The 23,119-nt window shown below is 55.3% G+C and overlaps 1 protein-coding gene across 9 annotated transcripts in view; it reads left to right on the top strand.

The window, feature by feature from the left end:
• The window catches only part of KAZN (kazrin, periplakin interacting protein), a 1,010,923-nt gene extending 988,183 nt beyond the window's left edge, over positions 1-22,740 (top strand). For all 9 annotated transcript variants that reach the window (XM_072828267.1, XM_072828268.1, XM_072828272.1 and 6 more), the window contains 7 exons: positions 1,739-1,944; positions 2,452-2,570; positions 10,828-11,059; positions 12,660-12,761; positions 13,331-13,497; positions 18,401-18,515; positions 20,141-22,740. In XM_072828267.1, coding sequence (XP_072684368.1) covers positions 1,739-1,944; positions 2,452-2,570; positions 10,828-11,059; positions 12,660-12,761; positions 13,331-13,497; positions 18,401-18,515; positions 20,141-20,305 — 1,106 coding nt within the window. In that variant the 3' untranslated portion in view covers positions 20,306-22,740. The remainder of the gene's footprint in view (positions 1-1,738; positions 1,945-2,451; positions 2,571-10,827; positions 11,060-12,659; positions 12,762-13,330; positions 13,498-18,400; positions 18,516-20,140) is intronic.
• Positions 22,741-23,119: the final 379 nt, after the last annotated feature.

The following is a 23,119-nucleotide window of genomic DNA, read 5'->3' as shown; positions in this document are numbered from 1 at the left end:
AGCTGTTTGCAAAGAGTCTACATGACGAGGGCCGGGGAGGGGTGAAGGCACCGGGGAGAGCGGACTCGTCGTAACTCGAAAAAGATTTCTAGGCTGCGTTTCTCCATTTAGAAAATAAATACACCTCAAAAATAGCATACCTCGCTGCAGGAAACGTGGGAAACAGGAAAGCAGGCACACACGTGCAAATACGCTCGCACACTCACACAGGCACAAAACGATCACACACACACGTTCACATGCAATTAACCCGTCACCCCTTTCTGCACGCAGGCTTTAAACATTTATCCCAACTAGTATTTTATACGTGTCAATGCCCACGTATACGCATGCACACACAATTAGAGCTCTCCGTCGTGTACTCCTGTCCACATCACCTCGAAAAGGCAGCTGGGCCGACGATGCACCTGCTGTCGTGACCTGTCCTTCTTCACTTGGCGATTAGATTATTGTCAAAAATATTCCCCAGTGACGCACTGCTCATTAAGCACCTATGTTCCAATAACACGAATGAGGCATTGCTCATCATTCAACCTCCCCTCAATAACCACTTATACCGCTTCCTATTTAATTTCTCCAATTTTTGTTAAAAATTTGTACATGTTTGTCATGGAACTTTGATGAGACACACAAGTACAGCAAGAGGAGAGTAACCTCATCCTTCCCGGCACCCGAGCTCAGGGACTTCGCACGCAGATTTGTAACCACGTGGCCAATTTGATGGATAAGCCTTTTTTTTTTTTTTTTACATCGTCATGATCATTTCTAATGTAACAGTATCGGCAGGGTCCTTTCTCACCAGGCTTATTATTTTTTTTAATACTTGTCATTTCTCATGGTAGTGGGTTTGCGTGGGTGTTTGTCTGTAACCCTGCTTTAGAGAAAGAGACTCTCTCTCTCTCTCCCTCTCTCCCTCTCTCTCTGTCTCGGTCAAGTCTCTGTAGCCTGAACCTGACCCGTTCGTCAGGTGCTGTTACGTCCCACCACGGACGGAAGAGTCGGGCTGGGAAATGCAGGGGGATTAACATTTTCGTCGATGGGGGGCTCCTCTGGAAACAGGTGTGGGTGCAGTAATGAGTGGAGCCGAGGCTCCGTTTATCCTAAGGAAATAAGTCACCAGGCTGTCACCCAGCTGCCCGGAGATAACTGCGCTGCGTCGTTCACAATAGCGAGAAACGGGGACAACCCATGCCCGTCAGTAGGAGGCAGGCGACATAGAGTACAAAGCATCCCCTGAGGCATCCCGCGGTGCTGTGGAAGGAAACCACAGATCTCCCCGGAGGTGGGGGGATGGCCCCCCGCGGGGTAAATGGGAACATCGCGCAGCGGGGAGCACCGTGTCTGCGCGTGGGTCTGTGTGTGTTCGTGAGCGTGGGCATCTGTGTATCCCAAAGACTATTTAACTACAACTAACAGCTGCTGTCTCCGGGTGGCGTGGGATCTGGGGCGACTTTCACTTTCTGGTTTATTTTCATCCTTTCCTGGATTAAGTTTTTAAGACCCAGTTCTTCTGTTGGGGGGGCGGGGACCGATTGCTTTTGTAATGGGGGAGGGGCGGCAAAAAAAAAACGGAACAGGAGCCCGTTGACTTTGGAGAGAAGAAATGCGTGGGGAAGACGCCCTGCCCTCCCCCTGCGCCCGGCCTGCCTAGGCCCTGCACCCGTCCCCCTCCCTGCAGCCCCCCCACCCCCCGCAGCCCCCACCCGTCTCCCCAGCAGCTCCCGCTTGTGTGTTGCAGATTCGGACAGCCAGTGCAGCCCCACGAGGCAGAGCCTCAGCCTGTCGGAGGGCGAGGAGCAGATGGACCGGCTGCAGCAGGTGGAGCTGGTCAGGACCACCCCCATGTCCCACTGGAAGGCCGGCACCGTCCAGGCCTGGCTGGAGGTGGTCATGGCCATGCCCATGTACGTCAAGGCCTGTGCGGAGAACGTGAAGAGCGGGAAGGTAGGGCGCCTCCGGGATCCCAGCGCGCATCTCCCTCCTGTGACCGTTACCAACCCGGAGCTGGCCTGCTCCACCCCCCACCCCACCCCACCCCACGGCCCCAGGAGGAGCCGTGTTCCAGGAGCCAGCTGAACTGGCCTCAGGCCCCAGTGTCCCCAGTAAATCATCGCATCTCCCTGGCAAGGCTCGTAGCCCTCCGAGCCTGGGCCTCTGCGTCTTTAAGTTGGGTCTCACCCTCCCGTACCCGGCTGGAGGAGGGCAGGACTGGCCAGAGGGCTCTTTTGGTCAGGATGTGATTCCTCCCACCTCCTGGAGCAGGGATGCACCAAGTGCTCTGCGTGGACCCCAGAGAAGGATGTGCAGGGAGACAGGCGGGTGCTGGGCCCCAGCCTCATGCTAACAGACCCCTCCGGGCTCAGCCGCAGCCAGCAGCAGGTCCTAGGGGTCTCGGGCGCCCACCGCACACGTTCCCTCTGGGCGCTCAGTCCTCACCTTCCTGGGGAGCAGATGCTGCTGAGCCTGAGTGACGAAGACCTGGAGCTGGGTCTGGGCGTGTGCAGCTCCCTGCACCGGCGCAAGCTCCGGCTGGCCATCGAGGACTACCGCGATGCCGAGGCGGGCAGGAGGTGGGTCGGCATGCCTGGGCACCCCACCCAGCTGGGCCTCCAGGGAGAAGGGACGAAGGTGCACCCCAAGACCTCCAGATACCACAGTGAGGGGCAAACGGGCACTGTAGACTGGGCCAGGGATGGAGGGTGGTGGGGTATTCCCCGGGGATGCCGGGGGGGGGTCAGGTGCTCCCCAGTCCTGCTCTGGGCCAGGCCTCCCCATAGAAAGATGGAGCTACTGGGAATCAGTGAGATCCCACCCCCATGATCCCCACAGCCTGGAGGCAGGGGGGCCTCACTCACCCCCAGAAACTCCTCTATCCCCGAGGGCCGGCCCAAGCAGGTCGGGGAACTGGGCCAGAATGTCTGTTCTCCCTACTTCCACCTCAACCCCGGGTCTACCCTTCCAGGGGGAGGACGGATGGCGTAAGGCAGGGAGAAGTAGGATGGGACAGAGAAGAAATGGAGCAAAGGGCTTTATGGCACCAACACCCCCAAAGGATTAGGGCTGGCCCAGAAGGGCTCCTTTAGCAACCACACCTGGGAATGGCCTGCGGTCCCTCTCATCAGGTGTGTCCTGTTCCCGTTGCTCACACCCCCTCCCACACACCCCGCCTCTGTCCCATCTCCTGCCTCCCTCCTGACCTTTTTCCGAGCAGGAGCTGCTGGCGGGGGAGCTCATTCCCCAAGCAGCTCCAGGGAAACCAGAACACCCCCCTCAGCCCTCAGCACGCAGAAAGAACTAGCGCACGTAGTAAATCTGACACTTTCTGTTTTTGCATAATTATCTCCTTCACTGGTTCCCCATCATTTTCGTGCAGTTAATTAATCAAACCTGGTGGTGTGTGCTATTATTTGCAGAAGCTGCTTTGTGGATTAAAACGTGAGGGGGCTAAGGCGGGGAACCCAGGCTAGTGTGGAAGCAGGAAACCAAAGGCTCGTGTGCGTCCTGCCTTGGGCCCTTGGCGAGATTCCTAGGTGGCCGCAGAGACATGTGAGATCAGATCAGAAACTCAGGTGGCGACTGAAAGCAAGCGAAGCCAGAAGGTGCCAGACTCTTGTCAGCAAGTCAGGACCCTGCGGGACAGGGCTGGGGGTGAAGGGTGGCGGAGGGGAGTGATGGGCAGGGGAGGGGAGCAGCAGGCACGAGCCTGCTTTCTTGGAGGCTTGTCCCTCCCTAGGGCCCCACAAGCACTTCCCGCTCACCACCTCCTTCTAACCGGTGCCTCCCCCCGAATCCTCTGCCACCCAAGCAGGAGCCCCCTCCTGCCCCCTTGTCCCACTCCCAACGTGGTCAGTAAATGCTGCCCGTTGAACAGCATGGGGCTGCCCCTACACCTTGCAAAAATGCAGGATCACTGCCCAAGTTCCCCCCAAAACATGGTTGACCCCAAGAACCCCTAGGAACAGAGATGCAACAGCACCTAGAAGGGTGTGGACACAAATCGGCAGACAGGTGTGAAGGGAGTTTGGAAATTTCCCAGAGCCATGGTCAGGACTGTTTCCGAGGATCCTGTGCCCCCACATCAGACACCCCCAGGCTTCCTGCAGGAGAGAGGCCTCGTTCCCGGTGGAAATCTGGCCTGTCTCTAACCTGCCGTGGCTTTGCCTTCTCTGGGACATGGTTTCTCCACCTGTGAAGTGAAGGGGGTTCAATCAGAACAGCGGTTCTTTTAACTTTTGGAGACCACGGCCCCTTGGAGAATCCGACAAAAACTGTTGACACTTGCCCCAGAGGTGATATACAGAAACTCCACGATTTGCTTTCTGGGACCCTCTGACTCACTCATGGAACTTTCGGTGGGGGCAGCCCGGGTGGTTCAGCAGTTTAGCACCACCTTTGGCCCAAGGCGTGATCCTGGAGACCCAAGATCGAGTCCCACCTCGGGCTCCCTGCAGGGAGCCTGCTTCTCCCTCTGCCTGTGTCTCTGCCTCTCTCTCTCTCTCTCTCTCTGTTTCTCATGAGTAAATAAATAAAAATCTTAAAAAAAAAAAAAAAAGGAACTTTCAGGGGCCCATGACCTCTAGGGTAAGAACCCCAGTGAGGTCACCTTCAAGAACACATCCTGCATGGCTTGGGGCATGACATTGCCCTCCCTGGGCCTGGTTCCACTTATCTCTAAAGTACCGACCACCAAGTCCACAAGCCGGGTCACCAGTCGCTTTATAGACATGATTCTATTTAACCATCAAAACGGAAATGTGGGGTAGACATTCTGACCCCATTTTAGAGATGGAGAAAGTGAGGCCCGGAGAAATCCTGAATGCAAAATCACACTATGAAATACCCAACTTCCAAGTTGATCCCCTTTCCGTTATCCCGCGTCGCCTCAATGTCAAAAACATCAACGACCCCTACTACTCGTGTTTATGGAACACAGAATGAGCCCCAGACTCTATGCTAAGGGTTTCACGTTCTTTCTTTAAAAAAAAAAAAAATCTTAATTATTTATTCATTAGAGACACAGACACAGGCAGAGGGAGAAGCAGGCTCCCTATGGGGAGCCCAATGTGGGACTCGATCCCAGGACCCCGGGGTCACACCCTAGGCCGAAGGCAGACCCTCAACCGCTCTGCCACCCAGGTGTCCTGGGTTTCACGTTCTCCGGTCTCTTTCAGCCCCCACACCTTCTGTGAGGCGGGCACGACTAGCCCCACTTTGAGGACGGCTGGGGCACAGAGACACAAGGTCCCAGAGCTCAGGGTGATGGAGCCAGAGTGGCCTTGTGTTTTCTGTGTTGAACAATGACCTAGACAATCTAAATTCTGTGCCCAAACTCAGATTTCAGGGCCTAATCCAGCCCCAGTTTGGAGCAGGGAAATGTCAAATTTTACAAAACATCTGAATTACTTTTAAAGTCATGCCGTTTTCTTCAACTTGGGCGCTTGCAATAGCTCAGACCAACAGCTGGGAAAGTGTTGCCAAGCCGAGGCCCCATGGGGACAACTTTAATGAAAAGAGAACCGTTCTGAAGGGCAAGAGTGCATTAGCTGTCAGCATGCGGATGGATATTGCTGACTCTAAATGGCTTCCCCCAAGTAGCTTCAGCCAGGGGCCCCTCCCACCCTCCCACCCCATGTCTTGTTGCACCATTGATTTGCTGAGCAAACCCTCCCTCGGACTGGAGAAGGGGGCTTCTGGTCTCCAACAGTGACAACCGGGCCCCGTGGCACCTGATTCGGAGGGCTGGGAGCTCCAACTCGGGGCCCCGGGCAAGAGAGCCGTGACAGTGGCAGATAAGCCTGGGAAGGGCCACTCTGAAGTGACAAGGCTGGAGCCCAGCCCCCAGGAGGGGGCCTGCCTGGCACTTTTCCCCCCTAGAGGGGAGCTTGTCTTGGATCAGAAGTTGCCAGTACGGGAGCCCTGTCCTGGGTGGCCTCCTGGGGGACTGGAGTCCATGCCCCCTCACCCGGCCTTGCTTCATCTTCTGTACATTGGACCATAGAGCAGAGGCTGTGGAGCACTAGGCCGGAGCCAGGAGGGGAGCCACACCCGGTCCCGCCGTCCAGGAGCGGGCCGTCTGGTGGGCCGCTGGCCAGATGAGCAGCAGGGTGACAGCGGCAGGGATGGGGCCTCCCAGGGGGCTCTGGGTGCAGGGGCGGGCTCTGACCCGGCACCAGCCCTGTCGGACTCAAGCAGGTGAGGGGGTGGTGTGGGGTGGAGCACGGCCCGGAGACGAGGAGGCCTCGGGGCAGAGCCCAGCGGTCCTGGGGGCGGAGGAGCAGGAGGCAGCGGCCACGCGGGGAGCCATCCCTCCTTTCTCCGGCGGCTCTCCCGGGGAGGCTGTGTGTCGAGACGAGGCCGGCCCTTCCGCAGAGTCTCTGTGCTCAGATCACTTCGTTTTTTAAAGTTCCACGTGTGATCGGTGCTTTGAAGGGAATCCTTAGAGGCAGAGCCGCAGGCGGGGGAGGGGGGGCAACGTCAGACGGAGCGGTCAGAGCAAGCCTCTGCGGGCAGGGGAGCAGGGAGCCAGCGCAGGGCTGGGAGGCAGTGGGCCCGGGGAGAGGCCAGGCCCAGCACCCCAGGGGGCCAGGAGCTGGGTGGGAGCACCCGAAGGGCCTGGACGTGCCCCCTGAGCCCCGAGGGGAGGCCCGACCCTGCTGGGGCCACTCCAAGGACTTACGACCTTACGTCCGAAGAGGGCAGCCGGGAGAGGCTTCTTGTTTTCTTTTGTTTTACTTACATCTACTCTTTGTTCCTTTTCACCCTCTTTTGCTGACTTTGTATTAACTGAACGTCCCCACTGCTGGCTTAGGAGCCATACGTCTTTGTTTCACGTTTCATCGTTGCTCTACAGTTTGTAACACGCCTCCTTAGCTTCACACTGTCTTCAAATAATATCATACAACTTAGTGTACAGTGTAGGATGCGTTTTCCCCCTGCCTTTGTGCTATTGTTTTCATACATTTTTATCTGTGTGTATTAGATGCTCCGTAATAGTGTTGTATTTTTCTTTTAAATTGACCGTTATATTTTAAGGAGATTAGCAAATGAGAAAAATACTTACCCAGATATTTACCATTTCCAATCATCTCTATTCCTTAAAAAAAATTTTTTTTATTGTGGTAAAATACACATATTTATCATAGTAACTTGTTTTTTTGTTTGGAGACAGAGACAGAAAGGGTGGAGAAGGGTCAGAGGGAGAGAGAGAATCTTAAGTAGGCTCCATGCCCAGTGTGGTGCCTGACATGGGGCTTGATCTCACAACCCTGAGATCATGACCTGAGCCAAAATCAAGACTCAGACATTTAATCGGCTGAGCCACCCACGTGCACCGCCCATCGTAACTGGTTTTATTTATTTTTTTTTAATTTTTTATTTATTTATGATAGTCACAGAGAGAGAGAGAGAGGCAGAGACACAGGCAGAGGGAGAAGCAGGCTCCATGCACTGGGAGCCCGATGTGGGATTCGATCCCGGGTCTCCAGGATCGCGCCCTGGGCCAAAGGCAGGCGCCAAACCGCTACGCCACCCAGGGATCCCTCGTAACTGGTTTTAAGTGTACAATCTTAATGATATAAAGTGCACTCACCTTGTTGTGCAGCCATCACCACCCTCCAGTCCAGGACTCTCTTCATCTTGTAAAACTGAAACCCTATGCTCACAATAACACAATAAACACCAACTCCCCGTTATTCCCTCCCCCCTGTATGGTGACAACCACTCTTCTATTTTCTGCATTTATAGTTTTGACTGCTCTCAGTACCTCATTTAAGTGGAATCACACAGAAGTTGTCTTTTTGTGCCTGGTTTATGTCACTTAGCATCACGTCCTCAAGATTCATCCACGTTGTAGCAGGTGTCATTTTCCTTTTTAGAGCTGAATATATTCTACTGTGTGTATCTAGCACCTTTGTTCATCCATTGCTCTGTCGGTGGACACTTGGCGGCTTCTACGGTTTAGCTACTATGGATAGTGCTGCTGTGAACATGGGGGTATTAACACTTCTTTGAGACCCTGCTTTCGATTCTTTTGGGTGTTTACCCTGAAGTGGAATTGCTGGATCATATAATAATTTTATTTTTAACTTTAGAGGAAATGCGTACTGTTTTCCGCAGTGGTTACACCATTTTAGATCCTCACCAACAGCGCACCAGTGTTCTGATTTTACCACACCCCCAACAACACTTGTTTTCCGAGATTTTTAGCCATCCTAATGGGTCTAAAGCTGTATCTCATTGTAGAGAAATTTGTGTTTCCCTAACAGCTAGTGATGGGCATCTTTTCCTGTGTTTATTGGCCACCTGTTTGTCTTTGGAGGAAGGTCCATTCAAATCTACCCATTTCCAGATCCAGTGGGGTTTTTTATTGTGACTCCTAGGAGTTCTACTCTTTATTCTTTTGTGTGGGCCAAGTTTCCGTATGGCTATTATTTTCTTGCCTCTTGAAGAAAGTCTTTCAACATTTCCTGCAGTTTATTTCTCTGATGATAAATTCTCTAAATTTTGTTTATTTAAAAAAAAAGTCTTTTTCCTCCCTCATTTTTAAAATGAACTTGAATTTTTAGAGCCGTTCTAGTTTCATGGCAAAATTGAAAAGAAGGTACAAGAGCTCCCACATCCTCCCTACCCCCTCTCCCCCATAATCCACATCTCCCACCAGATGGAGCATTTGTTACACGATGAACCCACACTGACACCTCACAATCACCCAGACTCTATAGTTTACAGAAGCGTTGGCTCTTGGTGTTGTACATTCTGCGGGTTTGGACGAACATATGATGACATGCATCCATCATGACAGTATCATACCCAATAATTTCACTGCCCTAAGAAATCCCCTGTGCTCCACCTGTTCATCCCTCCCTCTCCCGAACCCCTGGAAACCACTAATCTTTCCACTGTCTCCATAGTTTTGCCTTTTCTAGAATGTCATACAACTGGAATCACACAGTATGCAGCCTTTCGAGATTGGCTTGTTTCTCTTAGTAACGTGCATTTAAGGTTTCTCCACTGGAAGGTTGTAAGCAGAGGAGGGACACGATCTGACTGATGTTTTAAAAAGACCATCTGGCCACTGTGGGGAAAGTGGATTAGAAGGAGCGGGGGAGGGCAGGGGAGAGGGGATACAGGGGGGCGGCAGGGAGAGAGTAAGGAGGCAATTGCAGAAATCTGTGCAGGTGGTGGTGGTAGCTTGAACCCAGAAAAGGAGAAAAGAGGACACACATGCTGACCAGTGTGACTGATGGACCTGGTAGGGGAGAAGAGGACAAATGAGGACCAGGAGCCAGTGATGGTAGGGGAGGGCAAGAGCTGGGAGAGGGGACAGGGCATTTCATTTGGAGCCCATTAAATGTGAGCTGTGGGACAGGAGACGCCACAGGGGCAGTTAGTGAGCAGCTGAGCTCAGAAGAGAGGAGCAGAGGGGGCGGAGAATTCGGGAGGCCTCGTTTACAAGTGTAATCCAGAGCCCTGGAAATGCGTGCCACTGGGACGGAGCGTGGGGAAGAAGAGAAGGAAGGGGCCGGGAGGCAGGAGGGGCCCACTCTAGGGCGGCGGCCGTCCCAAGCACGGGGGTCAGCAGCTGTCCAGCACGCAGTGAGGAGTGGAGGGAGGAAGGACAGCGAGGAGCCACAGGGGAGCCCCAGCAGGAGGGGTGCGGCTGCTGTCCTGCCAAAGGGATTGGGGAGGGCTCAGAGGCGGGGGGCCGAGAGGGGGCCATAGGAGGGCAGCGTCCAGGGAGACGCGGAGTTGCCCGGAGTGAGCCGCGGGGAGGAGAAAGGAGAGGCTGAGTCCGGCGGAGGTGAAAAGCCCACGGGGGTCTCCAGCTAGAGATGGGTGCACAGGGAGCGGGCTGGGAAGTGGGTGAAGGGTATTCTCTGGGGGCTGGGGGAGCGGAGAATGCTGGTCCCCATCCCAGACCTGGGGAGGAGGGAGTCGCTCTGTGAGCCCGCATTTCCCTGTCACCTCCTGACCCCCTCCTGGGGTCCCTACCCCGTCATCTCTCAAGTCACCGGCAGGTGGGCTGTTCTCATGCCTTCTGTGACGCTGCCACCGTGTGGCGACCGGGGGAATGCCCGCGCAGGGGACCGCAGGCCGCACGTCCACGCCCTTAACCATTTGAGAAGCACGCGGTGCGCACCACTGCGCAGCCGAGCGAGGATGTGGGTGCGAGGCGGGGAGATGTGAGATAGGCGGGGAGGAGAGAGGGCTCGGAACAGGCAAGCCAGGGGTCTTAATTCTGATTCCAAGGCGCCACAGTGTGGCTCTGGGCGAAGCCGGCTTCTGGGGTTGTCAAGGGAGGCGAGATGGCCCAGGCCACAGCTTCGTGGGCTCAGGGGTTCCGGAGCTGAGCAAGGCCCGGGGCCACACCCGGGGGCAGCCCCAGGATGCTGCAGGCTTCCGCGGTGCTGCTTCGGCCGCACATGGCCCTGCTGCTCGCTACGGTCCCCTCCCGCCGGTGTCTGAGTATGCCCTGCTCCCCCTCCCTCTGCCTCCCTCCCTCCCGATCCCTCTTCTGCTCTGTGGGGCTCACTCTGTTTCTCTGTCTCTGTCCATCTGTCCATCTGTCTCTGTCTCTCTCCATCCACTCCCTGCATCCCCCTCTCCCCTTCTCTGCTTCATCTCTCTTCTTCTCTGCCTCTTCACTCCATCCCCTTTTCCTTCCGTCTCTGTAATTGCTCGGTCCCCTGCCCTACCCCACCCGATCTCGCCCTATTATTTTCCCTCTATCTTCAACTCTGCCCATCTCTGCCCCATTTCTACCCGTCCCTCTGTTTCTGCCACCTGGCCCCACCCGTCCCTCTCTCTGGCCATGTCTGTCCTCACCAGCCTATCCAAAGCCGCTGACCTGGACCATCACTGGGTGGCCAAGGCCTGGCTGAATGACATCGGCCTGTCCCAGTACTCTCAGGCCTTCCAAAACCACCTGGTCGACGGGCGAATGCTGCATTCCCTGATGAAGCGGGACCTGGAGAAGCATCTGAATGTGTCCAAGAAGTTCCACCAGGTCAGCATCCTGCTGGGGATCGAGCTGCTGTACCAAGTGAACTTCAGCAGGGAGGTGAGGACCAGGGCAGGAGGTGGAGGGATCTTCCACAGCCCTACTTTCCCCACTGGCACCCACTGTCTATCCATCCATCCCCCTGGCCATCCTCACACCCATCCACACACGCATCCATCCCCCTGGCCATCCTTACACATATCCACACACACATCCATCCACTTGCCCATCCTTGTACCCATCAAAATACACATCCATCCACCTGTCCCTCCACGTACCCATCCACACATGTACCCATCCACCTGGCCATCCTTACACCCATCCACACACACATCCATCCACCTGGCCATCCATGCACCCATCCCTTCCTCTCTCCCTTCCTTCTTCCAACAGCTGTTTACTGGGCATGGATCATGCCCTGTGTCCAAGTAGGGGAAGTGGGGAACCCTCATCCTCCAAGAGCTCACTGTTTATCAGGAAGAACCACAAAAGCCTGGTGCCACCATACCATGGAAAGCTGGCCCAAGGAGAGAAGTCCAGAGTTTTATGAAAACCCAAAGGTGTAACTTCCAGAGGAATCAGAGAGGGCTTCCCCAAGGTAGTGACAGCTGGACTGAGATCTGAAAGAGGAATTCCAGGTATCAGTTAGCAGGAAGTGTGAGAGAAAAGCAACCCAGCAGAGAGAACAGCACAAGCAAAGGCTCAGAGGACAGATGATATGGTCCCAGCATTGGGTCTGAGGTAGGGGCATGAACAAGGCCAGCCAGGAGACCATGGACCCAGAGAGGAGAATCAGAGTTTGGACTCTGCGTGCCCCCTTGATTCTGAGCCCTGCCAAATCAGACAGTATGGGGCATCTGCTTCAGCTCCCCCAGGATCCAAATATTCCCCAGATCGCTGGTCCCTGCGAGGAGGGTCAACCCAGAAGGTTTACTTTTCCTAGAGTGATGTCAAAGTACCAGCCGCTCAGGGTCAGGAGGAGAGACACTGAGGAGGGAGCTGTCCATTCTTCAGCCCCTCTAACACACCCACCACAGGGCCCTGGGCATGGGGAGTGGCGAGGCGCAGGCCCTGGTCCCCGACCCCCAGAACCTCACTCTGGTGAAGGAGGCAGATGTGCAGGAAGATTGTGACAGTAAAGTGTGGAAATGGGCATGGTACACTGGGGCTGGTCAGGGCACGTTGGAGGAATCCGTGGGCCAGGGGGTCCCTGTCTCCACCACCATCCCAGGAGCCCTTTGTCTGAGAGCCAGCCCCCCAGAGGCTGGTGAAAGGGGACCAGGCTGATCCCTCTACAGGTCGCCATAGGTGATGTTTTATACCAGGGAGACACTTGTTGCCCCAGGGGCTAGGGGAGTCCCGCGGGAGACCCGCAGGAGACTTAGCCCCTCATGGAAGAGCCGCATTGTTGGACACCTATTCAGCAGGGGCTGGGGGGTCTCACCCAGCCCTCCACCCCCAGAAACAGGCTTCTCCCCATTTCCCAGAATGAAAGGCCAAGCCCCAGATTGACGTGGCCAGAGAAGCCAGGGCTCGCCAGCCAGGACTCTTCCTTGTACTGGCATCCTGGAGTCCCCCCAGCACTGTGGACGGTCATCCCTTGTAACCTCTGCATGCCCCCCTCCAGCTGACCCATTGTCTCCCCCCGCCCCATCCCAAGGCCCTCCAGGAGCGCCGCGCCCGCTGCGAGACACAGAACATAGACCCTGTGGTCTGGACCAACCAGCGGGTGCTCAAGTGGGTGCGGGACATTGACCTGAAGGTGAGTGAGGGGCTGGGGAGCTGGGGTGACTCACAGGCATATACACATCCCATGCACATCTGTGTGTCCATTTTATGTTGCCAGGCTGGCAAGAGTGCCTGCCTCTTGTCGCTCAAGAAGAGGGGCATCCACCCCTGCAGTGGGACCCCCCATTAATGATGCCTTTCTCATAGCAGGAGGGGTGAAGAGGCTGGGCTGTCCTCTGAAAAGAGGCTGGGATTGAATCCAGGCTCATCTCATTAAACAACTATTTTTGGGCTGCCTGCCAAGATCTGGAGATACATCAGCGACAAAATAGTCTTGGTCACTGTCCTCATGGCCCTGAAAGAGTTGGGGGATCCCTCTAAGGCTTAAACTAATGGTCCCCAGGGGCACAAGCCCTTGCTGTTGGGGGCAGGCCCCCCACTTGGAGCTCAGGGCACCTCAAGCCAGCAGGGCAGGTCCTCAGGACACCTCAGGACAACAGGGTGGCCCACTTTGACCAGCAAGGCAGGACACCAGGGCAGACCTGTCAAGCTAACAGGGTAGCCCCCCACCGCAGGCTAACCAGCCCTGTGCCTTGCCCTCAGGAGTACGCAGACAACCTGACCAACAGTGGCATTCACGGTGCTGTGTTGGTGCTGGAGCCCACGTTCAACGCCGAGGCCATGGCTACTGCCCTGGGCATCCCCAGCGGGAAGCACATCCTCCGGAGACACCTGGCAGAGGAGATGAGTGCCATCTTCCACCCGGCTAAGTGAGTGTGGGCTGCAGAAGCAGGTGATCCTGACTACCTCCTGGGCCCCTCGCTCCCTATATCCCACTTCTTCCCTACAACACCCTGAGGCTCCAAGAAGCAAAGTGCTTCAGCCTGAAGATCACAGCCAAAAAAGAGGCAGAGGAGTGGTCAGGTATTGAGTGAAGTGTGTAGAGAAATCCCCCAAACCACCCAGGTGTTTAGCGAAGGGAGCGCGAGCAGCACAGGTGTAAGGAAAGGCCATGCAAGGGTGGGATTTGAGCTGGGGAGGAGTCTCACTGGCTGGAGAGGTCAAGGTGGCCAATTCCAGGCAGGGAGAGCTGGTGAGACAGAGGTTTAGAGGCAGGGAGGAGCATAGCAATGGGCTGATGGTCCAGGTGAGAGGCCATGTCCACCTACCTACTCCAGTCTCCTCATCTGAAAAGTGACCAGAGAAAAAGCACCTGGACGGATAAACCAGACCCCGTCCCAGTGGGTCCTCTCCTTAAATTAATTACAGTTAAGCTAAAGTGACCATTTACTGGATACTTGCTATGGGCACTAATGACAATACCAAGAAATCGGTGTCACTCTCCCTCCTTCATAGATGGAAAAAATTCATTCGAGGGGATGAAGGTACTTGCCAAAGGTAACACAGCTAGTAAATAGCAGACCCCAGATTTGTCCTTTGCTCTATTAATATCACATATTACATTGGTTTTCATATGTCGGACCAATCTTGCATTCGTAGGATAAATCTCACTTGGTTGTGGTGTAGAATCCTTTTAAATGTTGCTGGACTAGGTTTGCTAGCGTTTTGACGAGGACCTTTGCATCTATATTTATAAAGGATGTTGATCTGTAGGGACTTTTTCTTGTGAGATTTTTGTGTGGCCTTGGAATCAGAGTAATACTGGTCTCATAGGATGTCAGGAAGCATTCTCTCCTCTTCTGTTTTTTTGGAAAAGTATGTGAAGGATTGGTGTTCATTGTTCCATAAACATTTGGTAGAATTCACTGGCGAAGCCACACGGTCCTGAGCTTTTCTTCGTGGAAATTGTTGTTTGTTTTGGTTTGGGTTTTTTGCTACTTCAATTTTATCTGTTATAGATCTATTCAGATTTTCTATGTCTTCTTGAATCAGTTTGAATAGTTTGTATCTTTCTAGAAATTTGTCCATTTCATCTAGGTTAGCTAGTTTGTTGGCATTCAGTGGATTATATAAGCATTTCCCTATAATCTTATTTCTGTAGTGTCGGTAGTAATGTCTCCTCTCTCAGTCCTGGTTTCAGTAATTTGAGTCACTCTGTAATTCTTGGTCAGCATAGCTAAAGCTTTGTCTATTTTGTTGACAGAGCTCATATGTGAATCTGAGGCTCTCTGAGTCAGAACTCTGAGTGTTGAACCCCCAAACCACATGAAACCTCAGGAAGCAGCTGGGCCACAAACCATGTTATACAGAAAGTGAGGCATGGGGGGGGGATATTGTGCATCGGTAGCATGATCCAAAAGTCCTGAACTGCTCTTCCCCATAGGCAGGCTAATATCCAAGGGGTTCTTAAAATGAGGTTCACAAACTCCTGCAACAAAATCATTGGTGCTCTTGTGAAATACAGATCCCCTGGCCCTACTCAGATCTACAGGACCAAGATCTTCTAGGAGAGCCCAGGAATCTACATTTTGGACATTTTGAGGTAGCTTCTTAGAGACCAGAGTTTGAAAAGAACCCCCTATTCCATGAGCCATGAATCAACAGTGCAGGAAAAGAGCTTTTCTCCTAAGCATTATCCACCTTCCTGAACCTTCCTTCTGGAGCCATGTGACCTGTAATGACCTTAATATATTCTGAGCCCTGGAGGGGCAGTGCTAGCTAAACATTAGTGGGCATTCGTGTGCCTAGTAACCCTTGACCACCCCTGAAGTAACAGGTGCATCAAGGACTATCTAGGATTCACAGGTGAGCACTCATGGGGCACAAATAGGGTGGCTTCTTACGTTGTTGGCAGGCCAGGGATTCCTTTACCTTCCAATATCAGGATAAGGAAGAGGAAAGTGGACTCCTCGGTCCTCCTCTTCATTTTATAGATGAGGAGTCTGAGCTGGTCAGCCAGGGTCTTGAGAGGCAGTGCCAGCCCAGACCCCAGGCACGGCTCCCTACTGTTACCTCTGCGCAGTGCTGCTCTCTTACACGTGTCTGCCCGTGGTCCATGTGTCAGGTCTCCGTGTCGCATTTTGGAGCACTTTGCTGAGAACACAGGCCAGGGGGAGCAATTTCAGTCAGCTTGGGGAGAAACAGAACTTCATGAGTTCCTAAGAAATTTTAGAGACCACCCCTGTTGGTACAAGAGTCCCCAACTAAACAAAACACCAGTGGAGATGGTGATCCCCTGGCATGTGGTTAAATATTGTGGTGATATTTAACCACATGCTGGGGATTATATTAACCAGGCTCTTCAGGCTTTGCCCCAGGACATCTCTGCAGAGGTCCAAGCAGTGAAGCTGCCCTGTCCACTGCCCTCCTGCTTCCTCTCCTTCTGTTGCTGACTTCAGCTTTCCAGAGAGAGGTGGGGCAAGGCAAGTGGGGCTGGCTTTTTGGGGTGAGTCCTTCCAGAATGCCCTGATTGAGTGGGAAGATTCAGATGGAGAAATATCCCTAACTATTGAGTATCTCTCAAGGGACTAGCTCAGGACTCCATCCCAGATTGAACCCAAGGCTGGGGGACCCTGATGGAAAAATAAGGTGAAATGACACATAATGCAATTGGCAGAGGAACCAGGGCACTGTGAGGTGTCCAACAGTGCAGCGATTATCAATTATTACTCTGAACTCACTACCTGCACCTCCACTGCTGCCTCCCTTTCTCCCCCAACAGGGAAATGGCTGGAATGTGGGTTCAAATCCTGCTGTGCCGCTTTCTAACATGTTAGACACAAGCGGGTGATTCCAGGCCTCTGCACCTCAGTGTCTCATCTGTAATATGGGAATAGGAGCCCTCCCTTCCCAGCAGCTCTGTTAGCAGGGTTCAGTGAGGCAAACTATACGCAGCGCACCTGACACAGACCCCCCCAGCACCTAATCACTCAGGCCCCCCGACCTCACACGAGGACCAAAGCATCTCCTTGATGCACTTTCCTCTGGATTTGGTTGCCCAGGGCGCCCTTCTCCGGGGCTGTGCTCCAGCTTCCTCCTTAGCATCACAGCGGGAGGAGCCTTTCCTCTGTGAACTTGGACATGCTTCACCGTCCAGAACACGGAATAAGAGGCCTTGCCACGTCTCCCACCTCCGTGGCTGGCAGGCTCCCCAGGCCACAGAGTCAGGGGTGGGGGGTGTTCTAAGTGGGGGTGGGAGGGGCATGCTGAGATTTTCCGGCACCCATGCCAAGGTGATGTGTGGTGACATCCTGCCACCCAACCCCTAGCAGTTACTGAAATGTGAGCCTAGAGACCAGGCCCCAGACCATTCGATGGTGGTCCCGTGTATTGAGGGGCCACAGCAGGGCCTCTGAGGCTCCATCTCTGGCTTCTCCATCTTCACCATCTGTGTGATTTCAGGCAAGAAACCTGCCCCCCTCTGAGCCTCAGCTGCTCAGCTTGAAATGGGGATAATCACTCCTTCTCAAGGTTTCTGGAAGGGTTCAAGCACCACACATGGGTGAGGACCTGGCTAACACCCAGCACTCAGGAGGTGGCCATGCATACTCTTCCCTTCCCCACCTCCTTCGTCTCCACCAGAGCAGAGCATCTTGTACCTCACAGGCCTTAAAAATCCTCATTTGATCGGGTCAGATTCAACTCTCAGGTGGGCCTGCAGCCAAGGCTGATTCCCACCCCTGACCTTCCCTCCTGCACCATGATGCCTTTTTAGGGTCCAGGATACCCTCTACATTGACTCCAGAAACCTCACTGAGATGCCGGGTCCTCCAGAGTCTACCTTTATCAAAACACGTCCTTTCAGCATTCCGTCCCCTCAGGGTCTGACAATGTGACTAGAAATACACCAGAGGCCATTTTTAGCCTCCAAAGGCCTTCATCTGGTGTTTGGCTTATTCCCCGAAGCATTGATGTTTTCACCATTTTAATCCAAAGGAGGAACTGGGGTGGGATTCAGCTGCGGTGGGAAAAGCAAGAAGGAGAGAGATTTTGGCATGGTGGTGGCGGAGGCCATCCCCGGGCCCTCCGTCCTCCCCGCTTCGTCCTCCACAGCACTGGTGTCCTCATGGGCAAATTTCATCTATAAAAGGTTGGACAGTAAATACGGGAGCACCTGAGAACCATCTGGTCTGCGTCAAACGTAAAGCACCCCGAAGAAAGCAGGCTTCCACAACATGTGAACCAATGGGCGTGCCTGGATTCCAATAAAACTTTATTTGCGAAACCAGCTAGCCAGCCAGGTGCCGCTTGCCGAGTCCCATTCTAACGGAAGCCCTTGATGCTTTAACACAGAGAAGGGAGTAATGGGGTCACTTCAGGCATCAAGTTCGCGGAGTGGGGGACACAGATCTCAAATGCAAAGTAAGGGGGATTTTGCTGATGCTTCTCCAGTCGTGCCAGTTAGCTCAAATGTGGGCCCTCTCCCATCAAGCCTCCCCTCTCCTGGCAAGGCGTGCAGCACCCTGGAGACCTCGGAGTCTCACAGACTTGGGTTCAGATCTCGGCTCGGCCGCTTGCATCTGGGTAACCCTGGGCAAGTCGCTTAACCTGCCTGAGCCCTCCCATCCCGTTGCCCCAACTGTCATGCAGGGATGTTGTAAGGGTTGCATTCATACAGTGCTCAGCACAGGGGTGGCACGCAGGAGGGACGCAGCAGATCACAGCAGTTAAGGCCACTGTCACCTGTGTGAGTGTGCGTGTCTCTGGGGGGTGGCAGCCGCCTGGGCCCCCCCACCCCCATGCACTGCTGACTCAGAATGGGTCTCTCCCCAGCTCCTCAGGCATCCGGGAGGCTGAGCGTTTCGGAACACCCCCCGGGAGGGCTTCCAGCATCACCCGGGCGGGCAAGGAGGAGAACAGCGGTGGCATCAAGTACAAGGCCGGCCGGGTAAGTTACGGATGGCTTCAGCTGAGAGTCTTGCGGCCCGGGCAAGGTCTTTTTTTTTTTTTTTTTTTTGTCATCTGGGCCCTTGGTGCCGCCTCCCACCTCCAATCTTGGCCTGAGGAGGGAGGGGGGGCCAGATCACAGGTGCGACCAGGAGAGAGGAAGCCACCTTCAGTTGACCTGCGTGATGCTTAAGCCCCCAGCCCACCCCCACCGCAGGCTTAGAGTAGGTCTCACCTGCCCGCATCAGAATCACCTGGGCTGTTGATTCTGGGACCCATCTGGGCCTCCTGAAGCCACAGGCCTCTGGGGTGACGGGGAACCCTGCAGGCAGCCAAGCTGCCCAGACTCCGAGAACCACTGACTTAGCTCTTGAGCTCCAAGGACCCAGCCGACAGCCGACAGCCACAGGTTAGGCTCTGGTCTGTGAAAGTGCATCAGTGTGCACCTGTTCACGCGGACCCAGGCTGACCCAGGCTCCTCGGTGGAAGCGCGTAGACGCAGAGGGAGAGGCGGGCAATCCAAAACTTCTCCTTCGTTCAGCAAACATATTTGGGCCCTGACTGTGTTTGAGGTACCACCCTAGGCATGAACGGGGACAAGCCTGACTGAGCCCCCACCCTCGCTCACGGCGCCCTCCATCTAGAACGTGTGGTCTCGAGTGGGGTGTAAGTTGGTGCCAGGGTGGGAGGGGAGGGGAACAAACCCCTCACTCTCTCTACGTGTGAGGCTCAGTATACGTACGGGACGTGAAGAGAAGCACGGTGTATCTGCCGTGTGGAAATTTCACGGTGGGGGCGTGATTGGGAGAAAAGTCTCTAAAAAGGCTCCTTTTTGAAGGTGGCAACGTTGGACAAAAGGTTGGGAAACCCCTGGTCTGGAAACAAAAACAGTCAAGGAACTAAAGAGTTCCAAAGCGCTGTCAGGATCATTGTCACAGAGGGATGTTCATAATAAGAGGTAAACAGGCACCGGGAGCCTGGTCCTACGACAGCGAGAGCCCTTCGCCAGCACCTTGCCGGGCGCCGTACAGATCCGATTTCTGCTCTTGACCTCAACTCGGGGAGGAAGGAAGTGCTATTCCCACTCCGAAGCTGAGAAAGCAGGGGCTCAGAGAGGGCAGGTGACCCCTCCAGGGTCACGCAGCTGGGAGGTGGCAGGGCAGGGGCCCAAAGCCCGGCTTGTGAGTTTCCGACTCACGCTCTTTCCACCACCCTGGCAGGTGCTAGAACATTTCTTCCCGACCTGGGGGCGCAGTCAGACTTCAGGCCCATGTGCAAACACCCTGGCCTCTCCCCCATCACACCCGTCCCCGACTCTCCGCCTGCTGGTGAGGGAGATGGGAGGCTCTTGAGGACAATCAGAAAGACCTCATTTGTCCTCACCCTCGGCAACCGTCCAGTTCCTCCGGTTGGGAACACGAAGCTCCCCCGACGTTAACTCGTGAAACCCTCTCCGGGTCTCTGAGCGACAGAGCGTGAGATCTCACAGGAGGAACACGGAGAGGTTGGATGAGGGACTTAAGGTCACACGGCGGTTGGAATGGGGGACCCCACATGCCCCAGGTCCGAAAACACTCATCCCTTTCCTCTCCTCCCGGCCCGTTCATCTCATTTCTCTCTCCTCAGCTCCCCCTGGGGAAGATAGGAAGGGGCTTCAGCAGCAAAGACCCCGATTTTCACGACGACTACGGCTCTCTTCAAAATGAAGACTGTGGAGACGATGACCCCCAGGGCAGGCCGGAGCAGTGCCGTCTGGAAGGCTACAATGGCCTCGAGGTCACCAATGTGTAAGGAAGGGACGCCGCGCCAGGCCCAGCGCGGACACGCCCGCCGAGGGAGAGTCGCCAGAGGCTGGCACCACTCTGTACATAGGGACCGCGGCCGAGGATGCTCCTCTGCTCCCGGACGGAACCCCAGCAGACTGGCGCAGCGTCACACGGGGGCTCCGGGGGGCGAGGAGGCACCTGCTTGTTCCCGCTGGGTGGAAGGACCCGTCAGCCCAGCCTCTCGGCAGCCCAGGCCCCCCCGCAGAGGGACTGTCAGCCGTCGAGCAGTCCCCGCGGTCCCCGCGGCCTCGAGCTGAGCTGCCAAGGTGGAAGGAGGCCAAGGGGTCCCCAAAACACCCTCCCGGAAGGAGCGGGTGGGACTCCAGCCGGACACACAGAGCCCAGCGCCGGGAGGGGGCGAGGCGCCAGCCAAGCCTGAGGCTGACCCTGGGCACCTGGAGCCCTCCGGCCGGCCTGGTGAGCCCTTGGCTTCGGCTCCGTTCCTCCCATGACTGGGGAACTCGGGTTCTGACTTGGGTCCCTGAATCTCCGCTGGGATTGGGAGGATGCACAGTGAGACGGTCATTCCCTCCCAACCCCTAAAAGTTGTGTGTCAGGCGGGGGGTGGACTGTAGAAAAGCTATTTGCCTTCTCTTCCCGCGAGTGGAGGCAGGTGGATGATCCTTGCACGGGTGGGGCTTAGCAGCGACATTTCCAGGAAATGCAGACTTCCTGTCGTCAGGATGAAGGATGTTCTGAGGACAGGAGCCAGCACGGGTGATCGACTCAGTGGCAACCACGTGCAACAGTGGGTTTGGGATTGGGAGCAGGGAAGTGCTTGTCATTGTTTACCCAACAAGCCTCTGCGGTGATGGCTCAGGCACCTGAAACAGGTGTGCCCGCCAGTGTCCTCGCTGAGACGAACCTTGCAGGGCAAAGTCACGAAGGCGGTGCAGAGAACCCCAGCCCTTTCCCGGCCCCACCACCGTTCTGCTCCGTGGCTCCTTCCCAGGGGCCTCACCTCTCTGTGCCTGAACGTCTTCATCTAGGACCCTTCCGGTCCCCTCCCAGGGACACTGTGAACATTAACACTTGCTAATGTCTGTAACACGCTTTGTAACCTCTCCAGGGACAGGTGGGAAGGTACAGGGACAGAAGGAAGTGTCCGGATTCCCGTGTGGGACACAGAATTGACCTTGAACCGGTTTCCCCGCAACTGGTTGGGCCAAAAGGAGGACAAGGACTGCTTCACGTTTGGACTCTCCAGAGCCCCCAGTAGGGCCCTGACCAAAGAGAGAGATAGAAAGGTTCACGTGGACGACCGTGGAAAAATCCGTTTGAGCCATGTGTTCAGGCTCGAGTCCATTGACGTCCGCGCCAAGCGATGATTTGGGGGCACAAACGCATTGGGGTTCTCCTGACGCCTCGGTCGTCAGAGCGCATCATTTGTCGGGACCACAGCGTTGAAGCCTTTCGCACAAGAGCCGAGGGCAGGTCTGAATTTCCAAGACTTGAACAGGTGTCAGCCTCCGAGACCCGCCAAAGCGCGGGTTCTTCCACCCAAGGAACAGTTTCCTCTCAAGAAAAGCCTAAACCGAGGCCCGATGAACCTGAGAACGATTCCTCCCCAATGCCCGAGACCATGGTTTTCCCTCTGACCCTAAGATAAGCACAGCTTTTCTTGCCACTGGAAGCCGAGCGCCCAGCAGGCGGCAGGTGGACGGCCCCTCTCTTGTCTGAATGTGTAGCCTCCTAGGGTCGCATCTCTGATTCCAGGGCCTCAGGGGTGAAGCTCTGGCGTCTAACTTGGCTTTGCTGGGGTTCCAAACCCCGGGATGTTAATGCCATTCGGCCACACAGGCTGCAGAGCCTGCAGCCTGGCAGGGGGAGTAAACCCCCTCCCCCATAGCCTGATGCCGCACACAGGTCACTCCCAAGCCAGCGTCCGGGCTCGGTGACCTGGGACCCCCAGATCTGCCTCTTGGGAAGCAGCAAACCAGGTGGGAAATGATTCCCACGGGGTGAGCAAGGCTGGCACACGGGTGCCTGCGTGCAGCTCTGATTGCTTGAAGCCAGTGTTGACCTGAGTTGTCGGAAATGAAGCTTGCATCCCCCCCCCCTTCAATCCCATGGGGCATGAGATGGGCAAGTGGACAACAAAATTTGCAGCATTCGGCCAACAGGCCCGGGGCCATGTGGACATCAAAAGTACCTTTCAGTCCAAATGCTACCCCGATGGCACCTTCTCGCCTGCCCACCGCATCTATCCTTGGCGGCCAGCTGAGCGCGTGGAGCTGGCTCTGCAACACGAGGACAGCTTGGTTGATGAGTGAACAACCTCCACAGAGGGTCAGATCCCGGGAGCTTCATCTGCTGAAAAAAAAAAAAAAAATCCTAAATGTCAACTCTGCTCCGAGGGTGGGCAAGGAGAGCACGGGGTGCAGATAGCCTTGGTGGAGAGATTCATGTGGCTAATTGACCAAGGCTGGAGGGTGACCACCTGCAGAGCAGCGACCTGCCACGTTCGGCCCAAAGGGGCCTCAAGGGGTGACAGGGCTTCTGGGAAAATGTGAATATGCTTCTTTGGGAGGTGGCACCTGCGCCCATGGGTGCTAGCCCCTTAAAAAGAGGCAGTTGGTGCCAGAGGTTGGGGTGACCCAGAAGGGGGTGGAGGCACCCCACACCTCTCCGAGAAGCTGGGGGCCAGAGCCATCAGAAGGCCCCTGCGCGGCAGACTCAGCTCTCTGCCCCAGACACTTCTGAGAGGCCCCCTGTTCCTTAGCCCCACAGAACCTTTCTCCCAGAAATCTGCGTGTCCGTCCCCAGGGCTCAGGCTGTA

This window comes from Canis lupus, chromosome 5 (genome assembly GCF_048164855.1).
Source record: "Canis lupus baileyi chromosome 5, mCanLup2.hap1, whole genome shotgun sequence".
NCBI classification, from domain to species: domain Eukaryota; kingdom Metazoa; phylum Chordata; class Mammalia; order Carnivora; family Canidae; genus Canis; species Canis lupus.
This window is presented reverse-complemented; position numbering and strand designations above follow the sequence as displayed.